General features: G+C 37.7%; 5 protein-coding genes across 9 annotated transcripts in view; 2 read left to right on the forward strand and 3 right to left on the reverse strand.

Moving 5' to 3' along the window:
• The first annotated feature begins 1,706 nt into the window (after window positions 1–1,706).
• On the forward strand, window positions 1,707–5,772 carry Rtel1 (Regulator of telomere elongation helicase 1). The gene is made up of 12 exons (XM_014355636.2): window positions 1,707–1,946; window positions 2,025–2,469; window positions 2,545–2,800; window positions 2,875–3,135; window positions 3,203–3,510; window positions 3,583–3,789; window positions 3,851–4,013; window positions 4,094–4,351; window positions 4,425–4,664; window positions 4,730–5,269; window positions 5,330–5,474; window positions 5,551–5,772. Exons 1-12 carry the CDS (start codon window positions 1,814–1,816, stop codon window positions 5,622–5,624), a joined length of 3,030 nt encoding a protein of 1,009 aa, XP_014211122.2. The 5' UTR covers window positions 1,707–1,813; the 3' UTR covers window positions 5,625–5,772.
• On the reverse strand, window positions 5,748–8,858 carry LOC106641235 (dnaJ homolog subfamily B member 12). Of its 3 annotated transcripts, XM_089596585.1 has the most exons (9): window positions 8,536–8,554; window positions 8,106–8,243; window positions 7,529–7,691; window positions 7,295–7,440; window positions 7,088–7,225; window positions 6,887–7,017; window positions 6,699–6,817; window positions 6,436–6,599; window positions 5,748–6,361 (listed from the first exon to the last, which is right to left on the reverse strand). In XM_089596585.1, exons 2-9 carry the CDS (start codon window positions 8,236–8,238, stop codon window positions 6,252–6,254), a joined length of 1,104 nt encoding a protein of 367 aa, XP_089452711.1. In that variant the 5' UTR covers window positions 8,239–8,243; window positions 8,536–8,554; the 3' UTR covers window positions 5,748–6,251. The 3 variants fall into 3 exon arrangements, with proteins under 3 accessions (XP_089452711.1, XP_089452710.1, XP_014211061.2); XM_089596584.1 differs by having other exon boundaries at window positions 6,699–6,821; window positions 6,888–7,017; window positions 8,106–8,858; XM_014355575.2 differs by having other exon boundaries at window positions 8,106–8,857.
• Window positions 8,859–9,189: 331 nt separating this feature from the next.
• On the reverse strand, window positions 9,190–10,679 carry LOC106641238 (dnaJ homolog subfamily C member 18). Its single transcript, XM_014355577.3, has 5 exons — window positions 10,575–10,679; window positions 10,269–10,389; window positions 10,054–10,199; window positions 9,881–9,988; window positions 9,190–9,803 (listed from the first exon to the last, which is right to left on the reverse strand). The coding sequence occupies exons 2-5, from the start codon at window positions 10,304–10,306 to the stop codon at window positions 9,673–9,675; spliced, it is 423 nt and encodes a 140-aa protein (XP_014211063.2). The 5' UTR covers window positions 10,307–10,389; window positions 10,575–10,679; the 3' UTR covers window positions 9,190–9,672.
• A 3,062-nt stretch (window positions 10,680–13,741) lies between these two features.
• On the forward strand, window positions 13,742–14,849 carry mtSSB (mitochondrial single stranded DNA-binding protein). Of its 3 annotated transcripts, XM_089596153.1 has the most exons (5): window positions 13,742–13,794; window positions 13,876–13,958; window positions 14,061–14,157; window positions 14,276–14,395; window positions 14,467–14,846. In XM_089596153.1, the coding sequence occupies exons 2-5, from the start codon at window positions 13,944–13,946 to the stop codon at window positions 14,664–14,666; spliced, it is 432 nt and encodes a 143-aa protein (XP_089452279.1). In that variant the 5' UTR covers window positions 13,742–13,794; window positions 13,876–13,943; the 3' UTR covers window positions 14,667–14,846. The 3 variants fall into 3 exon arrangements, with proteins under 3 accessions (XP_089452279.1, XP_014211062.2, XP_089452278.1); XM_014355576.2 differs by lacking the exon at window positions 13,742–13,794 and having other exon boundaries at window positions 13,815–13,958; XM_089596152.1 differs by lacking the exons at window positions 13,742–13,794; window positions 13,876–13,958 and having other exon boundaries at window positions 14,043–14,157; window positions 14,467–14,849.
• Window positions 14,850–15,351: 502 nt separating this feature from the next.
• Window positions 15,352–26,778, reverse strand: part of aop (ETS variant transcription factor anterior open) — a 39,811-nt gene continuing 28,384 nt past the window's right edge. Inside the window, exons 2-5 of the mRNA XM_014355596.3 lie at window positions 19,246–19,510; window positions 18,389–19,156; window positions 18,054–18,303; window positions 15,352–17,975 (exon numbers count right to left, since the gene is read on the reverse strand). Of these exons, the coding sequence (XP_014211082.2) occupies window positions 17,633–17,975; window positions 18,054–18,303; window positions 18,389–19,156; window positions 19,246–19,459 (1,575 nt within the window). The 5' untranslated portion in view covers window positions 19,460–19,510 and the 3' untranslated portion in view covers window positions 15,352–17,632. The remainder of the gene's footprint in view (window positions 17,976–18,053; window positions 18,304–18,388; window positions 19,157–19,245; window positions 19,511–26,778) is intronic.

A 26,778-nucleotide genomic window follows, 5' to 3' on the forward strand; every position in this document is an offset into this window, starting at 1 on the left:
AATCACGAGTAAAATGGATGCCCCTCTACATATACACATACACTTATGATTATTTATGTGAGCTGATTTGCGGATATCTACTTACCACCCACGCACGCTTTTGTTGAAAAATGGTAATTTTTTTGCGGTGGACGTGTAGATTAGAGCTAGCATGTATACAATAGCATTTTACGAAACAATGTAGTTTACACGGCTTTGTTATTGCATGCATGTTGCGCATACTTTTTAAAAATCGGATGTTATTACAAAAAAAAATATCTAGGTCCCGGCTCATATTACCTTTGTTTCCATTGCCCTCGAATTTTTTTTTTTTCCCCGAAAAAACTTTCACCAGAGCTACAAGTGTACGTAAAAAAATACATAACTCATCGACTTTTGGTGCTAAGCAGATGTTAATTTCTAAAACGAGTTTTACTCCAAAAATCTCAAATTATTAAATATATGGTTTATGTTACGATCAAAAATAAATTTTTAGCAATTTTCTTTACTACTATACTTACTACTACAGAGGAAAACAAACAATCTGTTTCTTTGCTTCAACTGCTTTGGGAATTCATGATATGATATTTTACACAAAAGCGCTTTTTTCCCGAAAGTCTACATTAGAATCATCGTTGTTTACTCTAGTAATAAATAAATGTATTGATGGTTTATAAAACATAAAATATTTACTTTCTTACAAAAACAATGAGCCACTTGTGTTTATTTTATTTATATGTAAAGATTAAGGAAGTATATATGTAATTGATAAAAAGCATCAAAGTCACGAGATTGTGGATGAATATAAATTTCAACCCACTAATACCAGCTATATTTTTATGATGTATAAAAACTTTATGAAAATCACGGCACGTGACGGTTTTCGATGATGAAAAAGGGCACACACTCGATGATTACATGTAATTATTGCGGAAGCGGAACGCACGTGTGGTTTTATTAAAAGATTGCACTGAATTGTTAAATTGTTTGTTCTATTCCAATGAAAAGCTAACTATTTCAAGTTCAGCTTGTAATATGTCTGACACGTGTATACACATATATATATATTGCAGTGTAACGACCGCTTTTATTATATTGTCTAAGAGTGAAAATAAAATAATTTTTTTTTTTTTTTACAGTTATACACATTTTTAATTCCTTTATAATTAAACATTTAATAAATTTTAACTCTTTGGTATTATTAACATTTGGTACAGGAAACATATTTTGCGTGTCGACTAAAAACTGTTCACCATAAAAACAGTTACGGCAGTTCGAAATTTGAGGTCAACTTTTTAAAGTTTATTTTACATACGTCTATGCTGAAATTCAATGCAAGCCAAAAGTAAGGTCATCATCATTTTACAAGAGTTTATAATAATCGATCGCGCTTTCAAATTATTTTTCAAGGCAAAATCGTGTAAAAAAATATCAAGAGCAAAACATATTTTATTGAACTGACACACGTACAACACATTATTGTTAATATTATTATAATTCTGTAACAAATCTTTTCATGAACATGAGTTTATATTTTTATTCAATAAAATCACTTGAATGTCTCTAACCATTGACTTTTTCACGAAAATTTTTAAACTGATAAACATTTTTTTTTTTATTTCAAAGAGGATATAAAAGATCACGTGATCCCCCCATATTTATCGCGCAAAATTTCCCGCCAAAGCGCGTACACGTGTGTGCCTTTGCGTGCAGACGGAAATTGTTTTGATTTTTAAAACCAGATTACGTTACACGTTTTTATATTACTTTTTTTTTTGTGTGTGTTGTATTAGTTGAATAAATTATTTTTTCTGAAGAGACCAAAACATCTAAAATGTCCGAAGTGACACTCAGAGGTGTGTCCATTCAGTTCCCGTTTAAACCGTACAAAGTTCAGGAGGACTACATGGAAAAGGTGATCGAATGCCTACAGGATGGCAAAAACGGCGTTCTGGAGTCACCCACAGGTACTCACTTGTTGCAAAACTAGCCCTCAATCATTTGATATTAACAAGTAATTATTACACGGGAAATCCCTGTCACAGGCACGGGTAAAACGTTGAGTTTACTGTGTTCGTCGTTGGCATGGCTCATGGTGAAAAAGGCTTCCATACAGTCACAGTCCCATGCAACAGGATCCCTGGATCAGCTGAGTTGTGGAACTTCTTTCATGCATGACCTTACCAAGAGCCTCAACAAAGCTGGAGGCAAAGGCTTCGAGCAGCCTTTATCAACGGACATCAACAGTTTTGGCTGGGCAATGCCCAGAATCATCTATGCTTCTAGAACTCACTCTCAGTTATCTCAGGCAATGCAAGAGTTGAAGAGAACGTCTTACAAGCACGTCAGCGTAGCCGTTCTTGGTTCAAGAGATCAGCTCTGCATCAATGCAGAAGTTGCAAGGGAGCAAAGTAGCTCCAACAAAAATCATTTGTGTCAAGCTAAAGTCAAGACAAGAAGTTGTGTATTTTATAATACTGTAGAATCTAGGTAAAAAAAAGTACAATTGCTCTGAAATAAGTAGTGTATGGACTGGAATTTCAAATGATTACCTTAAATTTTTAGTAAAGAAGATCTAAGTATCAAGCAAAGTATTTTAGACATCGAAGATTTAGTCAAGACTGGTCAGAAACATAAATGTTGTCCTTATTATTTATCCAGGGAGTTAAAACAAAATGCGGATATAATATTTATGCCTTATAATTACTTATTAGACCCCAAGACTAGGAAAAATTTGAATATTGAACTGAAAAATTATGTTGTCTTGCTGGACGAGGCACATAACGTAGAAAAAATATGCGAAGAAGCTGCTTCTTTGCAAGTAAATGATTTGAACTGTGTTACAGTGTGTCTTTATAGTACCAAAAAATGTATAATTTTTTTACAAAATTTTAGATGAGTAGCACAGATGTTGCTCTTTGCATAGATGAAATAACAAGTGTTATGATGGACATAGCTAAGGCAGATAAACAAAATGATAGTTCATCCGAAACACCTAGTAATACCCAAAAAGATTTTTCGTCGGAAGATCTCATTATTTTGAAAACTATGTTTTTGGAGCTGGAAAAAGCCATTGATTCCATTCAAATTACTAGACGAGATGAAGGGGACACTTTTCCTGGTAGTTATATTTTTGAACTACTGGCAAAAGCCGAGGTAAGGCTAAAATTACTCACTTACCTTAAAATATTAATAAATATTAACAAATCGTGAACATTTTCAGATTACCAATGGTAAAGAGTCATTGGTGGTTGAAAAGTTGGACAAAATAATAACTTATTTGACAACCACAAGTGCATCACCTTTTGCCAGGAAAGGGAATGCTCTTCAAAAGTTTTGTGATCTTTTGAGGATTGTATTTGCTGGAACAGCTAATAGTATGTTTAGAGAAAGAATAAAAAAGTGTTATAAGGTTTATGTTCAAATCGAACCACCAAAAAAAACGTTTAAAAATGATGGTTGGGAGACAAAAAAAATTAGTAAATCAGATGGAAAACTAATAAGCTATTGGTGTTTTAGTCCAGGATTTGGGTATGAAGTAACTTTTGCGATGTAACAACTTCCATTGACCATCTGAACTTGGACAAATATTTTAAATTTTAGAATGCAGCAATTAATAGATCAAGGTGTAAGATCTGTTATATTGACAAGTGGAACTCTGTCTCCTTTAAAACCATTTATATCGGAAATCGGAATCGACATACAAGTGCAGTTAGAAAATCCCCATATCGTGTCCAATAAACAAATTTGTGTTGGTGTTGTTGGTTGTGGATACGATGGCTATCCTCTCAATTCATCATTTAATACAAGGTACAATTTATCAGTGATTCTTTTTGACAATATGTAAAAAATAAAAATTTTTTCTTTCTAGGAATGATCCAAAATACATAGCTTCTCTTGGAGAAACTATCAAAATTTTTAGTTTCATTTTGCCGCACGGTTTGTTAATTTTTTTTCCATCTTATCCTATTATGAAAAAATGCCAAGAAGAATGGCAAAAGATGGGAAAATGGACTCAAATCGAAAATAACAAGGTATTAAAGTATAAACTTAGTGGATTCGAACAACTACATTAATTTTTTTTTTTTTAACGCTTAATATATTTTTCTATAAGCCAATTTTTGTGGAACCTCAATCAAAAGATACATTTAATAGTATTATGAATGATTATTACAAAAAAATTCACGATCCCGCATTTAAAGGGGCAATCTTCATGGCGGTTTGTAGGGGAAAGGTCAGTGAAGGTTTAGATTTTGCTAATGCAAATGGAAGAGCAGTTTTAATCACTGGATTACCATTTCCGCCTTTGAAAGATCCAAGAATCATATTAAAGCAACGTTACTTGGAAGAAAATCGAGTTGTTGGGAAAGAAGTAATACTTTACTTGTACATTTACTGTTTCCAAAAATTTTACCCAGATAGTACTTGCGCACTTATCATTTTAGAGTCTAACAGGACAACAATGGTATCAACTTGAAGCATCGAGAGCTGTTAATCAAGCCATTGGTCGTATCATTCGTCACAAGAACGATTATGGTGCCATATTACTGTGCGATTGTCGTTTCGATAATCCGTCGTTTAAACAGCAATTGTCATCGTGGATTAGGCCACATATTAAAAAATTTCCCGATTTCAAGGCAGTATTGAAAGAATGTCGAGAATTTTTCCGATACGCTAGTGCAAATGTAAGTAGGGTGTTAATAATTTCAAAACATTTTTCCGTAGTCATATCATCTGCTATATTCTTCAGCTCCCACAACCCATAAATAATGTAGTAAAGTCAGATTCCGACATGTCGTTGCCAGCCGTTCCTGCTCATTTCGATACCAGCGTCAAACGTTCTTCGAATTCTGCATCACATAATTCTTCTCAAAATGAAAGTTCAGCGGTAGAAAAAGAAAAAGAAGATCCCTTTGATATTAATTTTTATAAAACGGAAAATAATACCGGCGCTATAAAAAGTAGTCAAAAAACTCAAACTTCGCCGACAAAAAATTTAGCGTCGATGTTTGAGATGAAACCAAAGAAGCCAGTGTTAAATTTCACTACATGTAAATTACAAAGTGATCCTAATAGTACTACGGAAAAAGTAATTTTACCCGAGCCTCAAGTCAAACGAAGAAAAGTTACAATTAAGCCTGTGATCTTTAATAAAATTGAAGAAGAGGTCCCTTCAACTTCAGAATTTAATACTACTCCAGCATCTCAATTGTCAATTTTGAATTCTTCTAACAGTACACAGGAAGATGCCCCATCAAAACTAGAGCAGGGAAAATTGTACTTAAAAGAGGTAATTTCATTAAAATATTTATTTACATAAATTATTCGAACGAAAATTAAATTTTTACAGGTTAAAAGCCGTCTTACCAAAGAAAAGGTTGACGTTTTCAAAAGTATAATTGCTAATTATAAAAGGAATAGCAGTTTTCAAGAGCTGATAGTTGCTCTGAAAGATTTATTCATCACGGAAAGTAAAGATGAACGTCTATTCATTGGTAAATATCTTTTTAAACGATTCTTATTTTTTTTAATTCTACACAGGTAATAATGTGTTGTTGAAAAAACTTTTAGGCTTTCGTACTTTTCTTAAAAAAGAGCATATTAAAGCCTTTGATGAATATGTTCAACACATGGGAACACTATAATCGGCACGGTAGCGTTCCTCGCCAAAAATAAATGGTCACAGTATTTTTTAACTGATAAAATTGTACATACATTGTTATTTTTATATAAAATTATTTCAAGGACAATAAAAATATGAAACGAAATAAATTTTTTTCTTTTAATATCTTCATAAACAACAATAATACAATAATTTTTATAAATAAATTATTGAAGTTGCATAAAATAAACTTTTTGCATTAAATAATACTATATGTACAAAAATTATTTCACAATATTCATGATATACAGCTTCAAATCTTCTTATACTTTGAACTTTGAATAACATTTCACGATGAATTGAAGTTGTATTATTAAAATAACAAATTTACTATTTGCATTACTGTACTAATTACTAAAGTGGTGATTTTAATATAAAAATGCATCTGATTGTTTTATTTCACTGAAAGTGTACAAACAATGCAATCATTGCATACAACATAACTTTAGAGTACCAAAAACAACTTATTGATAAATAGTAATGAAATCATGATTGTAAAAAGCTATTGAATAGAACTGGAGCTTAAATTTTGAAGATAAATCAATAAATTTTAATATACAGTAAATCTAAAATTACAAAACCATAGAGAAAGTCCTTTTTACTATTCAAACTATGCTTGCATGCCTTGATATTGCCTACATGATGGCATGTCTATATTCCTTGCCTTTTGAATTTTATCATGGTCACCCAAGCTTCTTGCTCTCCATATCATGTTCTCTTCTGTATAAACAATATAATAAAGTAAGAAAATGTTTACATTTAACATATAAGAGTAAAGGTAAATATTAACTTACTGTAATTCCTTTCTCTAAAGCATGAATGTTGTAAGAACGTCATATACTCTTTTTCAACTAATTCCTCTAATCTTTTTAAATTACCATCATATTCTGTATGAAAGTTGTCTTTGACGAAATAAGGTACTTTCAAATTTTGAGTAGTTCTTTGAATTGAATATTTACTGAATAGGTGAAAAAAATATAAGTTTTGAATAATAAATTTTATTTCACCCACATTACACGTATTTAGATATATTAGATAAAACTGAACTGATACCTACGAACTTTGATGTAAGCTATAGATGGGGTCAGACATAAAAAAACTGCTCATCATAGTCAAAATAATCAGTAATAATACAGGCAACATTTGAAGGAATGTAGTGTACGTATTTGCTTGTTGCTGAAACAAAAAGTTATGTAGTTGTGAACAAATTTGTTTATCTTATTAAGTGTAAAATTAATATCTTACTTGGGAGTGAGTATGCTGATGCTGTGCCTCATTTTGTCTCATCCACCTGCCACCACCTCTTCTGACATAAAATTCTTGTTGTGGAAAACCACCAAAGAACATGTTAAATAGTTCTTCAGCTGTTACATCAGCTGCAAAGAAGATAACATTTTGTTAAGTGCTGCTTTGAATTTAGAATCAGTTTTTTGAAACACTGTGTACCTTCAAAACCACCCCGTGAATAATTATAATGTGAATGTGAGTGCCTTGTAGTACTAAGTCTTTCTTCTTCTGATCCATACAAGTCGTACTGCTTTCTCTTTTCAGGATCCATTAGGATTTTAGCAGCATTACCGACAGCTGTGTTGATGAGTCATTGGGTTATAAGTATTTAAATTTTGACAACAAACATCAATAGTTAACAAATACCTTTAAATGCTTCGTTTGCTCCAGGTGCTCTGTTTTTATCTGGATGCAAGTGAAGTGCCAACTTTCTATAAGCCTTTTTGATATCACTGTCTGTGGCATCTTTACTGACAGCCAAAATTTCATAATAGTCTTTGCACTTATTTATTCTAAAAAGTATTTTTCAAGTTATAATCATCAGTTATTCTCATGAACGTGTATTAGCACATCCTTATGTTGCATTAAAATGTGCTTCACCTCTTAATATGTTCCATTTGTTCATCTGTATAATCAGCTGCTGAAGCCTGAGTCTGGGCTCCATTACTTTTGCTGGCATTACTGTGCCTCTTTCTAACCTCTGCCTCGGGTTCTACCTTTGCACTCTGCTGTTTCGACATCAAAGTTACAGTTGCTAACAAATCTAAACATAAAATTAAATAGAAAAATTTTAGTTGGTACAACTTTTGCTAACAGATCATTTAGACGTGCAACTTCAAATAGACAGTTTACTTTACAAAAATACTTGTAATACAGAGCATACAGACAGGCTTTGATACAAAAAACTCATCAACAATCTGAAACTAATTTATCAAAAATACGAGTAATCTTTACAAGCTGTCATGTAAGTATTTGTTAAAAAACGTAAGTTAGCGTGTAACCAAACTCCGAAATAAAAAAAAAAAGAGAAAGAACACGTAGTTCATGCATAATTGATGAAATAACATCTCAGCAAAAATTAAAAGCTACATTGTCTACATAAACTTGTTAATAGGTCACACGCATGCACACATACACACCCATGCAAGGTAGCTAAAGCCAAATGGTACAAGCTCACCCTCAGCCTTCTTGGTCGGGAATAGCCTCTGGGCCTTCTTGAGGAACTTCACTGCTTCGTCAAACCTCTTTTCCCTGACACATCGCTCGGCTAGCTCGGTGCACCGATTAGCCTCATCCTTGTTCCCGTCCATCCTCTCTCTGCCTATACTTTGCTATTATACGACTACCCTCTTGACCTGGTGGTACGCGCGTACCAGTTGTGTGTGTATAAGTACAACCTATACCTATACGTAATTATACGTACGAACTCTTTTGGAAAAGTAAATTTTGACTCATCCGCGTCCGCGTGTCCAAAAACAATCAAGTGTCAAGTACACAAGTAATTATTAGATGTCTCGTGACGAAGCGAAAATTTTGCTGCGGAATCAAGTATACAGTCAAATACTAATTCATCCAGCACTACTGCACCACACGCCACACCAAATCACCAGCAACAGCAGCTCTTTTCTGTCGCTCTCTGGCACATGTATACTGTCTCCCAGTCGTTTTTTACGAAATACTATTATTTTTTCGTGCATTCCACACTAGCAGACAATTCTAGTATGCCACTAACTTAATTAATTAACATGCCAGTAAGTAGGTATATATAGAAATACATCGTTTGATGCAACGTTTGTTGGCTGAGCTGGTTACTTACTGCAGTTTACTTTGAACTGTGCAATTTATAACTTACTTACTTGCATATAAGTAATATAAATACTTGCAAACGTTCAGCGGCTCAGCGCAGCTGTCAAGTATAACGTAGGAGAGATGCTTCTGCTATATACCAATTCACTATATATTATATACGGTTGTGTTTGTGTCGCGTGGTCAAAAGAAGAAGCAGAAAGCCAATGGCTTCAAAACCCGACAGGATGACGTGGACAACTAATGAGACAGGGTCATTATACATTTATGTATATAGACTTGCTTACTTTCTGAAACGTTCACCAAAAAATATACCCATGCGTATTTGATAATATAACATCTTTTTTTGTTATTTTTATTTTGTTGAAAAATTTTTTTTTCGTCCAATGTATACAATGATTCATTATAATGATAATAAGTTAACTACATTCAGCTGATCATTATTTATTATTTTTTTATTTCATCCCACGTTTAACACAGACATCCTACTTCGAAAACATCAACTAGGAAACTTAATTACAAACGTTATTCAGATGTATTACATTACTTTTTATACTCCATTTTACTTGTTTCTCTCAAACTTATTTAAAGATATATACTTACAACAACAACACTTAGAAATCAAATTGAACTCAGAGCTTCTGAATTACAACTATCACAAGTTCATTTCCTTATTATCTACTTACATAATGCATATGTATGCACACATACTTTTTTTACAAAAATTTAAAATAAAATAATAGATGGATATAATACCATTACTCAATGGAAGATAAAGTTAACATGATTATTATTTCAGTATTGTTATTAAAATATAATATAAATTTTTTTTAACAATATTGTTAATTTTCAGACGTCCATAGGAAGAAGACAAAATTTCTCGCGTATCAAGCAGAAAATTAAAAATATATTTAATTGTTGCTTAAACAACTCTTTATCTATTTAGCATATTTAACTTCTTTTTTCTTACTCGAGCCAGTCCACCAGTTATAAAGAGAAATCAAGCCTGCTGCAATACCAACAATTCCTGCTATTCCAGCTCCAATTAATATGACGTCGATTTCATCATCTGTTATTATAAAATATAAATTTAACAAAAAATAACTTAAAAAAAAAAAAAAGAAAGAAAAAAAGAAATAGCTATACCTGATAAATCAAATTTGTCCGTAGCAAATCCTCTTGGAGATCTCAAGTATGAATCGTATTCTCTCCTTTTTTCTTTGTCAAGTAAGATGGCTGTAGCCTTCCGCACAGCTGTAATATTAAATGGTAATAATTTAGTGCGACATTAGGCTTTGCTTAGTATAATTTGCACTCACAGATGAATGCTTCTTTGGCTCTAGGATGGTTGTTTTTGTCTGGATGTACTAATAGTGCCATCTTTTTGTGAGCTCCTTTAATTTCATCATCCGTCGCGCTACTTGGCAATTGCAAAATATCATAAAAGTTTTTTTGCTCCAACACCCTGCAAATTCATTTTACTTGTATTTAATTTCTTATCATGTTAATTTAAAAGTATTACTAGTATATTGACCTGTCAACATTAGCAGCTTCTTCCTCCGTGCAATCCATCTTTCGTTCTTTTTTTTTTTTTTTTGGTTTTATAACTCTCGAATGAGATTTTTCGTAACTCTTAGTTTTTTCAATCGACCTTACTAGAAGTAACAACAAATTGTTTCGAAGCAATATTTTTTTATAAGCGTCATGAAATGTACTTGTATACTATTTTTTTAATGTTAACACTACGTGTCTTTTTTTGCATGCTTTGTGGTACTCTCTACGTGAACAAGTTTTGTCTAAAAATGATTAAACGAAACGTGGCTAAATGTCAAGTACTTACACTGTTTAATTTTTACTTTATTGTTTAATCGATCGTGTCACATTGGCATCTGTCATGCACGACAATAACGGCGTAGTATTCAGAGCAGACGACAGCATGAAGCGCGATTCCAATTTTTTTTTTCGGCTGCACGCATGCAAACGCTGCTTTACACTGCAACACCACACCCACAGTGCAACACAACGGAGGATATATCTATACATATTGCCCCAAGAGGCAAAATTCGGAGGAGCTCCAAGCTAAGCCCCAAACGAACCTATATTATTCAAAACATAATCCAAGTATGCAAAATGTTTTGATAAAAAATATATATTATATTGTGCTTTGTTGACAGTTTTTTGAGTTATTCGTTTATTAAGTGCAGAATCAGAAGAGTGCATGTAGCATTTTTTTGCGTTAATTTTTAAATGTCGCCATCGATAATCCGAGCACTTAACCCGTGACACTTAAGAGCAAGGACAAACCAACCAAACGTTACTTTTGCAAAATTTTGCATTAAATTTTTGACGGGTCAATCGTAACTAATAAGCTTAAGATTCCACAACTTGCATGGGAATAAGTACCCTGATTGGCCGGCCCAAAATTCTGCTTCGGAATTTGCCGCGCAGAGTTTCGTTTCTATATATAATTTTGGAACATGAGGTTTGTTCAAGCCAATTCTCGGTGAGACTCGGAGAGACTCTGGGTCTGAGAATGGAATGAACAAGTTAGTGTTCTTCTCCGAGTCCGAGTGTCTCCGAGAGACTCTGACTGCCCGCCAGCGCTCCCAAAAGTGGCTACCGAACTTGGGGGGAAATTCAAATTGGCTATATGGAGCAAGACGCAAAACCTCAGATAACTCGACAACATTCCATACACCATAACTTGATCAATTAATCCTAAGCTATTTAACCCAATAACCCAACGCGCCCATACGCAGTATCACGAGCATTAATAATTAATAAAATAAATTAAACAATAACGCAAGCGCCAATCCCCACACAACCCGGGGCGCTTACTGGTCACTTTAATTATTAAGAAAATTAATAAAGTAGAGCAAGCGCCAATCCCCACACAACCCGGGGCACTTGCTGGTCACTTTAATTATGAATAAAATAAGTAACATAACACAAGCCTTAATCCCCACACAACCCGGGGCACTTTCTGGTCACTTTGTTAATTGATGTAATAAATAAAATAACACAAGCGCCAATCCCCACGCAACCCGGGGCGCTTACTGGTCACTTTAATTATTAACAAAATTAATAAAGTAGAGCAAGCGCCAATCCCCACACAACCCGGGGCGCTTTCTGATCACTTTTTTAATAAATATATTAAATAAAATAACACAAGTGCCAATCCCCACACCACCCGGGACGCCTACTGGTCGCTTTAATTATTAATAAAATAACACAAGCGCCAATCCCCACACAACCTGAGGCGCTTACTAGTCACTTTAATTATTAACAAAATTATCAAAGTAGAGTAAGCGCCAATCCCCACACAACCCGGGGCGCTAACTGGTCACTTTAATTATGAATAAAATAAGTTACATAACACAAGCGCCAATCCCCACACAACCTGAGGCGCTTACTAGTCACTTTAATTATTAACAAAATTATCAAAGTAGAGTAAGCGCCAATCCCCACACAACCCGGGGCGCTAACTGGTCACTTTAATTATGAATAAAATAAGTTACATAACACAAGCGCCAATCCCCACGCAACCCGGGGCACTTACTGGTCACTTTAATTATTAACAAAATTAATAAAGTAGAGCAAGCGCCAATCCCCACACAACCTGGGGCGCTTTCTGGTCGCTTTAATCATTAATAAAATAAGTAAAATAACAATAGCGCCAATCCTCACACAACCCGGGGCGCTTTCTGATCACTTTGTTAATGAATATATCAAATAAAATATCATAAGTGCTAATCCCCACACAACCCGGGACGCCTACTGGTCGCTTTAATTATTAATAAAATAACACAAGCGCCAATCCTCACACAACCAGGGCGCTTTCTGATCATTTTGTTAATTAATATAATAAATAAAATAACACAAGCCCCGATCCACACACAACCCATGGCGCCTACTGGTCACTTTAATTATTAATAAAATAGCACAAGTACAAATCCCCACACAACCCAGGGCACTTTCTGGTCACTTTGTTAATTGATATAATTAATAAAATAACATAAGCGCCAATCCCCACACAACCCGGGGCGCTTACTGGTTGTGTGGGGATTGGCGCTTGCTCTACTTTATTAACTTTGTTAATAATTAAAGTGACCAGTAAGCGCCTCGGGTTGTTTGGTGATTGGCGCTTGTTTTATTTTTTTATTTATATTAATTAACAAAGTGATCAGAAAGCGCCCTGGGTTGTGTGGGGATTGGCGCTTGTGTTATTTTACTTATTTTATCGATAATTAAAGCGACCAGAAAGTGCCCTTGGTTGTGTGGGGATTGGCGCTTACTCTACTTTGATAATTTTGTTAATAATTAAAGTGACTAGTAAGCGCCTCAGGTTGTGTGGGGATTGGCGCTTGTGTTATTTTATTAATAATTAAAGCGACCAGTAGGCGTCCCGGGTGGTGTGGGGATTGGCACTTGTGTTATTTTATTTAATATATTTATTAAAAAAGTGATCAGAAAGCGCCCCGGGTTGTGTGGGGATTGGCGCTTGCTCTACTTTATTAATTTTGTTAATAATTAAAGTGACCAGTAAGCGCCCCGGGTTGCGTGGGGATTGGCGCTTGTGTTATTTTATTTATTACATCAATTAACAAAGTGACCAGAAAGTGCCCCGGGTTGTGTGGGGATTAAGGCTTGTGTTATGTTACTTATTTTATTCATAATTAAAGTGACCAGCAAGTGCCCCGGGTTGTGTGGGGATTGGCGCTTGCTCTACTTTATTAATTTTCTTAATAATTAAAGTGACCAGTAAGCGCCCCGGGTTGTGTGGGGATTGGCGCTTGCGTTATTGTTTTATTTATTTTATTAATTATTAATGCTCGTGATACTGCGTATGGGCGCGTTGGGTTATTGGGTTAAATAGCTTAGGATTAATTGATCAAGTTATGGTGTATGGAATGTTGTCGAGTTATCTGAGGTTTTGCGTCTTGCTCCATATAGCCAATTTGAATTTCCCCCCAAGTTCGGTAGCCACTTTTGGGAGCGCTGCTGCCCGCCTCTCCGAGTCTCACCGAGAATTGGCTTGAACAAACCCATGGTAAAGTTAGGTAATATATTTCAAACACAAAAACGCATGCATGCATTCTCATTTGGTTCTCTAGTTGCTGTAGGTGTTTTTATTTGTTTAGGAGGAAAAGAATAAATATTTTTTGTTGATTCACCTTGAAAACGTTGGTTTCTTGTTCAGTTTATCAAGATGATGCTTAATAAGGTACTTAAATAGAGAAACACTACTGATAAAATACCCATCAAACGTGATTTTGATGAGCGTTAATTTGAAGGTTAAACCGTTAACATGTTTTCTTTATTTCAGATTTTGACAAAAGCGTGTAAACAGATCAATTGTGCTGCCGTTACGCGTGCTTACGCTGCCGCCGCCCTGGCCCCGGAAACTTCCAAAATTGAAAAAAGTTAGTATTTTCCACATACTATCATTCGAAATAATTTATTATCTATATCTCTTAGTTCTTAATTTTCTTCACAAGTAGTTAAGTGGCTTCATCTTCATGTATTTTAATATTCTCATAGCAATTAATCAAGTCACATTACTTGGAAGAGTGGGCGCCGAACCACAGAAGCGTGGCAACGAGGATCATCCTGTAGTGGTTTTTTCTATAGCCACTCACATTAACTACAAATATGAAGGAGGTAAAGATTTTGCGTCTTACTGTGTTATCTCCCTTTATATATACTGTTATTTATAACCAAATGATTTGCAGGTGATCTTATGCAAAAAACTGATTGGCATAGGATCTGTGTGTTCAAGCCAAACTTGAGAGAAACTGTGTATAATTACATGAGAAAAGGTCAGCGTGTGATGGTAAATGGCCGATTAAGTTATGGAGAAATAAAAGACGAAGAAGGTAAGATGAAGAGTACAACATCGATCATAGCCGACGACATTGTATTTTTTCAATAATTGTTCCAAAAAAAAAATATTTTTTTTTTACAATTTTATATTATGTGTAAGTTTTATATACTTTACGTTAGTGTATGTACATAACATTTTTGAACATAGTTTTTTACCGAAATGTTGAAAAATAATAGTATAATAAAAGGAAGATGTGAAAAAATAAAATTTAAATATTTTTTCATGATAAGTAAATAAGTCTATATTTACAATATTTGTTTTTCAGTAACAATTTATATAATATAATTAAATGAGTCTAATTCTAAAACTTTACAGGTATAACTTTTATACACATTTTTCACTTATAATTACGCGACACAAACTCTTCGCTGTGTACTTTATCCAAACGGGCATACTTAAGATCTGTCATATATGCTAATGATTTTTTCTCATGTACACTGATTTTTGAGTATCAATTATTTACAATTTGCAGACGAAAAACTAAGAAAAATTTTTGCATATACACATACATGTACGTTTGTATATTAGATACACAAGTACATGGATATATTCTACATTAAGATTAATCTTAATTCTGCTGGACTCTAATAATTGTGATATTTATAGCAATAGTTGAGGGAGACGAAAAAACACTGATTTAGTTTGATGACTTATGGAATATTTTATACTTTCATATTGATTGAAACTTTATAATAAATGTCAGGGTTGATTAAAATAAACAAAGAATAACAAATTTGGTTTTAAATATTATTAATGGAAATTTTTATAAAGGCTTTACAACCGTCATTCAATTAACATTATTCATTCAATTCAATTATATACATAGTCGCTCCTTTTAACCTTACAGAGATCACAGTATACAAGTAGCCAGATATATAAATTTCAATTCTACCATCACTCGAGGCTCTTGATAAAAAATTTTTATCCTGCTGTTGACATAGAAAATTTACTAATTAAAGCAAATAAAATGAATTTTCTTTCCTTATCACATAACAAATATATTATATTGAAACAAATTATTCTGTTGTTTCACAATTGTTTCTTTGAAACCTTGAATTTTAAGGTCGGAATTTCGTAATATTCATTATTTAAAAAATTTTCTACAACAGAATTTTATCGACCTCTTTTTTTTTATTTTTTTTTATTTTCAACTATAAAAAGGAAATATCCTTTGTACAAACTTTCACAGTTGAATCTTTCATTAGATAATTCAAAACGTCACTTTGTTTTTTTTTTTGGATTGCCATTAAAACACGCGTCATCTTTAAATTTACTGCACCGAAGTAAGTTGGTCGAGCCAGTGCAACTGCCTGGTCGTGGAATGTAAGCCACACGATCACACACCCAGCAACGACGAGTAGAAATTTTGAATATAAATTTTGGTAGTAAAATATATATCATCATTGTATTTTTATTTTCAATATATATATATGTGTGTATTTATATATTTTATAGATAAATTTATGTGTAACTCTGGCCCCAAATTTCCATAAATTCCTTCTTACCTATATGTTTCTCTTCTTTCCACACAATAGAGATATAGTACTTTATTCACTTTTTTTTTTTTTAAATTTTCTTATGTACAACTTATAAATTTATCAGAGCATAATCGATTAAAATTAAAAAAAAACACGTTTGTGGTGTGTCTCGATCGATTTAAAAATTCGCACCATTGATCAGGGATCGAAGTCGATAATTTCACGCACACCTATCTCTGGTTCTCTCTCGTACGTTTTATCAGTATTATTATTTTTATTATTATTATTATTATTATTTGTCTTAAATAACAACAAATTATTGTTCTTGGCACACAGATGATTTTCTTAATAGATTTATTTTTTCTTAATTTTTTTTCGTCTATCAATCGGTAATAAACTCTACTTAATATCACACACCATTCTCGCGCGCTCACTCAAATCTCGTAACGCACAAATATTATCAACTCGTACGCATAAGGCGCGTAACAGTGGTACATCGACGTATCAATTTGTTTTTATTAATAATTAGTGATTTATTACATTGCGAACACGAACAATGGCTGAATCTCTCTGCTTGACAACAGTTAAACATTTCCTACGTATGTGTGTCTTTCTTCTCCCTTCTCGTGACATCGCAGTTGCAAGTATCAACAAAAAATTATAAAAAAAAAAAAAAAAAAAAAAAAAAAAAAAAAAAAAAATTACAGTACAAGTTTAATAAGAGATACAAAATAAAAGATAACTGTTTGAGAAAAAGATGATAACCAAAGTCTCGACTCTCTCCGACGAACGAAAAAGAACCATGTGTCGTCGGCGCCCTTCTCGCGGGCCTGGCATATGTTTAACACTTGCACAGCATCTTGGACACTTGAATCTTGACTTGAGGTTCGTTGTAACGAAGAGTATATGGGTGTATACATAACACGTGCGCACAGCCAGCGCACTTTTCGTGAGTCGACGCGTAAATTTTTTTTTTTACGCAAATGGCATAACGCTGACGCGGTCTGATATGAGCAGCCGATCCTTGCCACCAAAATATCATCGTTCCACGAAAGTCAGCAACTCCTTAAATACGGGTATGTGTGTGTGTGTTTTTTAATTTGTATATATGCGCGTGCATCTTGTACTTAAATACGGAAGAATTCGTGATTCCAGCGAGACCATTCATCATCTCAGGGTCTCGCGAGCATTGCACTTTCCGGTACCCCCTCTCCTTTCAGGAGGATGATTATTCATGATTTTTTTTCTTTGTTTTTTTTAATTCTTTCGTTAAAAAAAAAAAAAAATAAAAATAAAATAAAATAAAAAAGAATATCGATGATGATGATAATAATAATGACAATACACATCGAAACGGACGTTCGCGGAGAACAGCCCGTGTCTCTCCGCACGCAGACGTCAACGTATCCTCTTTCCTGCATCAGGATGAGAATTAAATGACCGTACAACGTGTACATTGGCAATAATCTACATGATCGATCCATCACGACGAGGAGCGTCTAATCGGTTAGCGGCGCTTTTTCAATCGTCACCGCGTCACTTCCTATCCTCTTGGGACGACGATTCTTGATTTGTCTTGACGAGACTGTAAGCGTGGCTCCGATACTTGGCTGGCGGATCGAGCAACGGCAGGGGCTGCGGATGCGGCGGTGGCGACGGGTGATGGTGATGGTGGTGGTGGTGGTGATGATGGTGATTGCTACTCGACGGTGGGTTCATGCCCGACATCGACAGATCGGTGGGCATATCGATCTCGGGCTCCATGCAACTACCGCCCGACAACGAACCCTCCTCCTCCGGCTCCGTTTTTATCCGCATCTGCTGGCGCAACAGCGAGATGTTCTTGATGTTTTTCAGTTCCGTAGGATTGCGCAAAAATCTGTGCACAAAACATCGAATGCGTATTACATTACGTGCCAATATCAAAAGTAAGTACATAATGTTACTGGTAACTTACTGGTAACAGTGACGCTCTCCCTGGACCTTTCTGAGTATGTTGACGCGATAGTAGTAGCGCAGGGCTCGGCTCATCTTGTCGTAGTTCATCGACAAGTGGTTCTTCTGTATGCCCCAGAGTCGCGCCAGACCCGGCGGGTCGACGATTTTAAACACCCCGGTTTCCCGGCTCTTCCACGCAATGTACTGCGTGTACCGTTGCGTCGGATCGTTGAGCAACTGCTGCAAAAAGTCCCAGAGCAATCTCCCGTCTGCAACAACAAGCACATTGTTATAGAGAAAAAGGACATTGGTGGAAAGGTGTTTGAGGGTGTAAGAGAGAAATGGTTGACGTACTGGTGTTGGGTTCGGGTGCGTCCCCACTGGGGAAGAATTCACGAGCCGCGACGCCGGGCGACTGCTGCTGCGACGACGAGGACGAGGAGGAGGCCGAGGCCGGCCTGAAGGCACCGGGGGTGAGGGGCTGTTGCATCATCTGTTGTTGGGCGTGAGGTGGCAGGGTGGGACTCGGGTGGTCCTTCATGCAGACCTCGCTGAGCCGTTGGGCGGCAATGGCCGTGGGGGTGGCGGGCGGGCTGGCCGAGTTGTTGCTGGTGCAGGCTGATGGCTGTTGGTTGTCCTCGTCGCTGTCGCTCTTGTATATGGTGGCTTGGCCGAGGGGTCCGCTGGCGTCGACGCCGCTCGCGTGGCCCGGGGAGCCGGCTTGGCTGTCGACCGAGGGCGCCGGCGACAGGGTGACCGAGTTCGCGGACATGAGGGAGGCAAAGTTGGCCGCGTAGGGCGTGTCGGGCCAACTCGGGGTGCCCGGGTGCGAGAGGGGGCTCAACGGGTAGACGGCGGCCGAGGGCCGGGTCGGGGTGACGGGAGAGCCGGGCAGGCAGCGCTGCAGCTGGCTAAAGTCGCGCGCCAGCATGTTGAGGACGTTGTGTAGGACGTCCCCGGCACCGGGGCACCGCTCACCGAGATCCGACTTGGTCAGCAGACACAGGGCTTTGCCGTTCATCTGGAACATGTCCATGTCGAACTGGGGCAGGTCGAACTCGCGCTCCGCCCAGCGCAGGAAGGCCGCCACGTCCTCGCGCGACCACAGTCGTGGGTCCGACGCTATCGGATAAAAAAAAAAACATTTTGACGATTAGTATCAGAAATGCATGTAAAATATATCATATTTTATTAAGTATAGGAAATCTTACCGAGACTGGTAGGCAGGTGGGTCTTGAAGTCGAGAAGGGGACTCGGCGGTGGGTGGGCGCCCGACGTGAAGGTCATGGCCGGGCCGTAGCGCCAGAGCAGATCGGTCGGGCTGAAGGGGAGAGGTATCCCCGGGGGGAGGCGAGCGTCCATGCTCGTCATGCCGCTGCTGGCCACTGAGACCGGCGGTAACGAGATGTTGGGCAGTAATTTCATAACACAGCCTACTCGCTCGCTGTCTGCCTCCTTTTGCTCCTTCGCCGAACTCTGGAAAAACAAAAGCACAAAATTATCGTCCTGTTTTTTTTTTTTTTTTTTTTTTTTTTTTGTGCACGTGATGCACACTTATATAAATGAAATACGCAAGGGTTCGTACAACGAGCATCATCGCCAAGCGTTTACGTAAGTTTATATGTTTCATGGATGAAAATAAAAACAATGTCTGTCTTGTTTCATCTGACGAGTCATTTCAGTGGTAATTAATGCGCATGTATATCGGGGTCACGGGATATGACAACAAAACAATAACATTATAGGCCAACAGAAATCATGTTTCTCATGTACATTATAACACAAGCGTATACGTGCCCGATTCGGGAAACCCAACGGAACTCGATGCTCTGTTACTTACCTTCGCGCAAACATCCGCAAAGAGAGAATGAAAGGAAAAGAAAAAAAAAAAAAAAAAAAGAACAGTCGACGTGGGCGCACGAAGAAGACGACGACGACGACGACTTGCAAAATGATATAATGAGCGCTGGGGAGGAGGAGGAGGGAAAGAAGACACGGCAACCTCGAGTTGTGGGTACTGGGTACTTGTGCACTCGCTTATGCAGACAGGAAGGGAGTATCCGCCGGGCGAGAAAGAAGCAGAATTTACATTTGTATACCTAAAATGTATTTCCATTCGACGCGCGCGACACTACCGTCCCCTCGTCCCGAGATTTTCCGCGCGAGGAAAAGCCGATTCACGTGCACGAGTACATTTTTTATATATATATACGCGTGATGCGTGCTCGTGTGTACAGAGAAAGCGAGTGTGAACGACGACGGCATTATGGATGCGTGATGTACTTGGGTGTAATATACGAATGTGCGCGAAGAAACGCCGCCAGTCAAAATCCATTAGAGCGATAAGGCCGTCTTTTTCCCACGAGCTCCGGCATGTATATACATACATATGTGGAATATGTTACGAGTATACAAGAGCGGCCGGAAGTTCAATTTTGCACCATCACTGGCGCTTTTTTTCCTTCCTTACATACTTAAATGCGCTTATGTATGAACCAAAGATTCTCTGGTTTGTTGCCTACCAACGAGAATGTTATTTATCATTTATTTTATTTATTTTATTTTTTTATGCATTTGGGAATTTGTTGAAGAAATACTACTTTATAACCGCACGCTCGTTCGAGCAGATATTAAAAGAGCTTTCGCGGAAAAACGCCGCAACTGCGCGAGTTATCAATTGCCTTGTTATTATTACAATAATTTATGTTTCACCATTGTGGATTTCCTCGAAGCGACACGTGCATAATACACTAGGCATAGCTACATCGTACACATATTACCATGGGGCGCGAGATTTAACTTGTTCACCTACTTCATGTAGTAAGAGAATAAAAGAGTTTTGAGCTTATAGAGTGAATATATAGCATGTTTATTGTACGTAAGCCTATATACTATGAGTATGATCGGTATGATCGGTATGATCGGTAATGATCGGTATTCACGATTGCCAGTGAACGGTGAACGTTTCACGAGATGATTCTCGCTCGCAGCCATCCATTGTGTTCCGGAAAAAAGAGGAGGAAGGAAAAGAAAAAACTGTGCCAGCCGATGATGCATAATCAACATACGTATAGCTGCGGAGTAACCGTACAGAAGCAAATAACCGCACGCGGAGGGGGGGGAGGGCAAAAAAAAAAAAACAAACCCACAAAAAAGCCTTTTGTCATTATTATTATGTGTACCAACTGCACGCGGAAGCAAAATCCGAAGCAACGAAAGAAAAAAAAAAAACACCACGCAATCGTTCAATCGGCTCGATTGTTGTGTTGCAGAAACTTATATTGTACGCGCGCGAATACGTAATGGGGCGCCGTTATACGTAATACATAATGGACCTTCGATACGTAGCGGACACACGTATAAAATAATATATATATATATGCTCGGAGTCGATTATGCAATCTATTGGAAAATAATATCTCGCGGAGATTCCAGAGCTGAGCGATACTCGTCTACAGGTGAAGAGAAGCTGGTGCACTTCCGAGACACGAAGGTGCGCGCGGGGGGGGGAGCGGGACTCAGCCGCGGTTCTTGCGTCGTCGGCGTTGCGCTTTCACACCGGTGAGGCCCCGATTTTGCAAGCGCCAGCCAGCCAATTTTCAGCAAACACCCATGTATTTCCACACCAGCGCTGTTACCACTTGTGTGTACGTGCTCGCCCCCTATACAATACCTATATATATTCACAATCGCGCGTTTCGTACCGCGTGAAAGTCCCGTATACACCTATAGGTATAAATAACAACGTCCATTTACAAGACGCCCGGCTTTGCGGCTCAGCTGCTTCTACACATAATCGAAAGGAGTAGTATATAATATACATGCCGAGGTGCTGATACGTAATATACGTGGTGCATCTAAAGTTGTTTTTTTTTTTTTGTTTTTTTGTTTTGTTTTGTTCTCCTTGTCACCTTCTGATTCCTTTCAGATGATATTTTCCACATTCCGGTTGGCAAGTGGTTCTTCACAAACCAGCAGCCCCAAGGAGTTCTGTGAATTATTTCGACATGTATGTACTGTTGTTGTACGTATATACCCACGGGCTTTGTAATTCCTTCGGAACGACCCGACCTTCGCGCGGTTGGGTAAAACGGGCACTGTACCAAGTACAGGCCAACGCTAATTCTTTTTCTCACGCGCGCATACGAATAGAGACACTCGGACCGCAGAGGAAAAAGAAAAGCCGCAAAAGTTGCGGCCAAAGAGAGAGAGAAGGAGAAACGTGACGAAAGAAGCGCAAAACAATTTACACGCACGTCTCGTCCGAAGGGGAACTGCTCGGAGAGCGAGCGCTCAATGAGATAATAGAGCTGGTGGCAACGTAGATCCGACGCAAACGTTATTCAGCCCCGCGCACTGCCTCTGGATGCTGCGACATTGAGAGATGCTCGTGTATGGTTTACACACACACACGTTTAGCGAACGGGAAGAAAAGGAGCAGTGGACGAGAGAGGATATATATATTATTATTATATAGGTACTTCCTGGTGCGGAGTGTGTGCAGTGTATAGGTACACCTTTTACCATGTTTATGTTACAAATGTATACGTAAGTGGAAGAACGAAAGGGGAGACAGACAACGGCATATCGACCTTCGCGTGCCGTCTTGTATTATAGGTAAGTATGTATACGACGAACGCGCGAATTTCCCTCCTCTTCTTTTCTCTCTCCCTGCGGTACATTGTATAGCCGATATACTCCCTTTCTGTCGTATCTACAAACTCGCGGAAAAAGCCTGATGGGTATACATACATACATACAATTACAGTGGAACCTGTCGCTTCGTCGTCTCCCCTTTTTTTGCCTCTTTTTTTTTTTTTCGGAGCCGGTAATTAGCCGCGAACGAATGACTACTTTATTGCACGCGAAGAAGGAGGAAGTTTGCACACACACGCTACTCCCTGTTTTACTATGTTTAATGTACCTTGTACATGTACGCGGGTAGCGGGGATTATTTTACAGGACGCGGTTGTTTTCCAGTGATGTGTTTAATGAATACAGGCGCACGCTTGTTCATACATACATAGCCAGAGGAACGGTATCATTGTCACAAGATTGAAATTTTACTGCAAAATGAAACAAAAAAAAAAAAAAAAAAAATCTTGTCCATGCCTTTGCAGCGTCGGTTACAGAGAGGTATGGGTTTATCAGTGGAAAATTGCTTAATTGATGAAACTCTGCGTCCACCCTGATTACAGTGCACAGAGGGAGGGGGAGGATGTACGTGGTTACTATTTCACAATAATCACCATAGTCGGGGATCTAAAGAAAAGCCCCACTTGTGTAGATATATAGGAAAGACACCGAGAGAGTACCGGTTAAGTATATACATGGCCGGTGCGATTTATCACGCTCTTATACGGACTATATAATTAGCCTGCCTGTCAATTTGACTTTTTTCCTTTCTTCCTCCCCCCCCCCTCGGAGCAAAAAAGAGAATAGAAAACTCCCGTAGGTTCCCATGAATCTGAACAACGGCGGATCTCGTCGGAGCCTGCGCCGGGAGGAAAGAAGGGAAACGATCTGTCGATCGGTAAGGTCGCACCGCCCAAAAACCTTTTTTTTTTTTTTTTTTTTTTTTTTTTTTCCACGAGAGACAGAAAATACAAGGCTGCACATGGTCTCTCTCGGGACGCTTGCGCAATGTATATACATATATACAAACGTGCACGGCTTTCTGGTACAATATACACGTGGAAAGGCCAAGCGGAACGATATCGAGTATACAGGCTCGCCCCCCACCCCTCCCTTTTTTCTTCTTTCAACTTCCACTTGGTGTATACAAATATATAGGTAATACACCCACACATCGTCAGACCTATATACACATACCTACGTAGCGCCGGCTACAACTTTGCCTGCTGCTTCCTTTTGTCTATTATTTCCTTGTATTCTTTTCTTGCGCTGTTGCGCGAACGGGTAAGCATCATAGGTATATACTTGCTTCGAGTGAGATTTGTCCTTTTGTTACGGACACAGTTGGAGGCTCTTTTCTATTATATACACGAGGATAAGCCGAAATAAATGCGTAAAGCAGAGTAAAGGTATACTTTGTATATTTGATTATCATAGGGAAAAAAAAAAAAAGATGAACGAGATGAATATTATTTTATTTCTGTACGTACGGCAGTATACAGTGAATTAAGTTATATGGCGCGACAAACGCGATTCTTATCTTAAAATATACACATAAACGCCATATCTATTTTGTACCATCTAATGTGTGAACTTTTATTGTGTACTTGATTGAGGAGTACAGTGTGCGAGACGTAGATTAGCGAGACTATTAGGCGTTAAAAGAAATTATCAATATATACACATACGATTTTTCGCTATTGGTGATTAACAGCAGCTACATGCGACAATCAACACTTTTTTTTTCTTTTTTTTTTTTGACTATAGAATAAATGATTGTCTTGCAAGCTCCAGTCTCGACTGATATCATATAACTTTCGAAGAGTCAAGCGTCAGTGCCTCTTCCTTCGTATCAACGTGCACCACTAATTATAAGCGGATGAGATAGCTTTGAGAGATACCTTAAATGAACCTGTCGCAATTGATGACGTCGTTGTATCGGGTCGATTCGAAAGGAAAATCTTCCTCGTTTTCGCGCTTATCGGAAGAGCTATATCAACGATAACAAGCGAAACGACAAAAAAAAAAAAAAAGAAAGTGAAGACACCGCACGAATCTAAGAATATCATTTGTCGCGTTGATTAGAACATTGTGCACACGACGGAGAAAAGCCGGAAACATATAGTGAGCCGAGCAAAATAATTTTACTAGCATACGAACTTAGGCGTAAGGACAATACGTATATAAGTCGTAACATTCTTTTATCCACCTGTGTTACCTATATCCATATAATAGGTACGCTCTTCTACAGTTTTCTCCAACCGTATATTTAGTTCCATCATGCCAATACAAATGGGTGCTCTGCACGCCAATATTTATGCGTTTTCTTAATTGAAAAAAAAGCTGGTGTGAATCGAGTTGAAAAAATATGCGGTGAATCAAAAAGGAGGAGAGAGAGGGATAAAAAGGAAAAGGCTCCAATGGAGGAGGAGGAGGACGAGGCCGCGTTTCGAAAGAAAAGGAAACGATACGACGTTGTATATGTGTGTAAATGTGCGCCGCACTGCCGCAGCCGAGCCGGAAGTTCCGCGAGAGTCCTGACCTCGACGCGACTTTTTTAAGAGACGCCGAGAGAGGTCCGTTCTCCTCCTTTGTGTGCTCTCTCTCTCGCGAGCGCACACTTGTATATACGCTCGTGCGGTTTTCTCATGTGTGTGTGTGTACTGTGCTGTGCGTGCAGATACATGATTATATTATTGTATACCTACACCGCGAGGCTCGCTTCCTTTCTTTGAAACCTCCCGGATGTACAACTTGTGTGTCTTGATGTATCCTTATTTTTTTCTTCTTCTTATTCATTTTAACTGCAAAAACTTGTAAAATTTTTTCAACTGCGAAATAACTGTATATATGTACCTACTTGCATGTGTGATTTCAAGTCGCTCCCTTTTTGTTAGTCAAAGTCAGAGTTTTGTCGGAGATAAGTCAGGAAAAAAATGACATTTGACGAAAGTACGTGTTAAATGTTTTGTTCCCCAAAGTAAGTAATCGTAACGAAATAGATGTTCAAACAATAAACGTACCATCACTTGTCTCTTATATTTTTTCGTATACTTATGTTGGTTGTACAACAAAGTGTGTGTGAGAGAGAGAAAAACTTTCTCGACACGCGCAACCCACTATACGTCGAATTATGCGATTCAGCCAGATGATCTAACCACCAATCTATATTTGTGACTCGGTGAAGCACAGAACTAGAACGTGCCTAATACATATATAAATAAATAAATAAATGTATCACGTGATACGCAATGTTTATTTATAAAAAAGAAAAGAACAGTAATAACCCAAACTTGCGGGATTTACGTAAAATATAATTATGTACTAATATAGTATATTCCAACGCAACAGTTCTCAACCACTTTATATATTATATATATACCTATAATTATAGTCATTACGCATTTAGTTCTAATTCGGTGACGTCGTGCCGTATCAAAGAGAGAAAAAGCCAAATTAAAAGAGGAACAGACTGTGGGTACAGAAAAAAAAAAAAAAAAAAAAAGCTCTCAACGAAGGTGTTGCGCATCAACTACTTTTTATTTTTCGTGTTATGAGCTAAATCACAAATGTAAATAACGACGATAATTTGTTAAAGTGGCAAAGAGAAGAAAGGGAGAGAACCTTTTTGGTTTCGAGATGTACCGATTGAAAACCCATTCCCAAAACTCAGTTGTGAAGTGAAAAATGACGCCCGATACCGCAAGTTGTAATCGATTATACGCGGATTTTTCTCCACGTTATAATAGTCTCGGGGGGGGGGGGGGGAGCTCAACCGAAAGGAAGGCGATAAAAAGCGAGAGTTCACGAGCAAAGAAACATCGCATCACAAATTTGTACGAGTACCTATACACTCTCGGCCGGCGAATCCCAATTAAGATCCAGCCAATTAAAAGAGCCTCTAATCGCGACCCCCCCCCCCCATTTTCTCTTTATTCCGCGTTCCATCCCTGCACGTATATATACACCCTCTCGCTCGCAGAGTCGTTCGATTCCGTCATAAACGATCCCCAGCCCGATGCAGTTAGTCCTTCGAAAAAAAAAAAAATAAATAAATAAAAGGCCGAGTATATATACACGTATATATACGAGGCAGAAAGCGCGTCGAT

Source organism: Copidosoma floridanum, unplaced genomic scaffold (genome assembly GCF_036245765.1).
Source record: "Copidosoma floridanum isolate Cflo_tuat_1 unplaced genomic scaffold, Cflo_Japanese_pri ptg000030l, whole genome shotgun sequence".
In the NCBI taxonomy this organism is placed as follows: Eukaryota; Metazoa; Arthropoda; class Insecta; order Hymenoptera; family Encyrtidae; genus Copidosoma; species Copidosoma floridanum.

Bases quoted from the DNA above. Each gene is read 5' to 3' on its own strand.
- LOC106641238 (XM_014355577.3), bottom strand. From the start codon at position 10,306: ATGGATTGCACGGAGGAAGAAGCTGCTAATGTTGACAG. The intron at 10,200-10,268 runs GTCAATATACTA...ATGAATTTGCAG, and splicing joins GAAGCTGCTAATGTTGACAG to GGTGTTGGAGCAAAAAAACT. The intron at 9,989-10,053 runs GTGAGTGCAAAT...TTAATATTACAG, and splicing joins AGCCAAAGAAGCATTCATCT to CTGTGCGGAAGGCTACAGCC.
- mtSSB (XM_089596152.1), top strand. From the start codon at position 14,043: ATGTTTTCTTTATTTCAGATTTTGACAAAAGCGTGTAAACAGATCAAT. The intron at 14,158-14,275 runs GTTAGTATTTTC...ATATTCTCATAG, and splicing joins AACTTCCAAAATTGAAAAAA to CAATTAATCAAGTCACATTA. The intron at 14,396-14,466 runs GTAAAGATTTTG...AATGATTTGCAG, and splicing joins TAACTACAAATATGAAGGAG to GTGATCTTATGCAAAAAACT.
- Rtel1 (XM_014355636.2), top strand. From the start codon at position 1,814: ATGTCCGAAGTGACACTCAGAGGTGTGTCCATTCAGTTCCCGTTTAAA. The intron at 3,136-3,202 runs GTAAGGCTAAAA...GAACATTTTCAG, and splicing joins AACTACTGGCAAAAGCCGAG to ATTACCAATGGTAAAGAGTC. The intron at 4,352-4,424 runs GTAATACTTTAC...TTATCATTTTAG, and splicing joins ATCGAGTTGTTGGGAAAGAA to AGTCTAACAGGACAACAATG.
- LOC106641235 (XM_089596584.1), bottom strand. From the start codon at position 8,238: ATGGACGGGAACAAGGATGAGGCTAATCGGTGCACCGAGCTAGCCGAG. The intron at 7,441-7,528 runs GTGAAGCACATT...AATACTTTTTAG, and splicing joins CAAATGGAACATATTAAGAG to AATAAATAAGTGCAAAGACT. The intron at 6,822-6,887 runs AGTAAGATATTA...TAACTTTTTGTT, and splicing joins CATCAGCATACTCACTCCCA to TCAGCAACAAGCAAATACGT.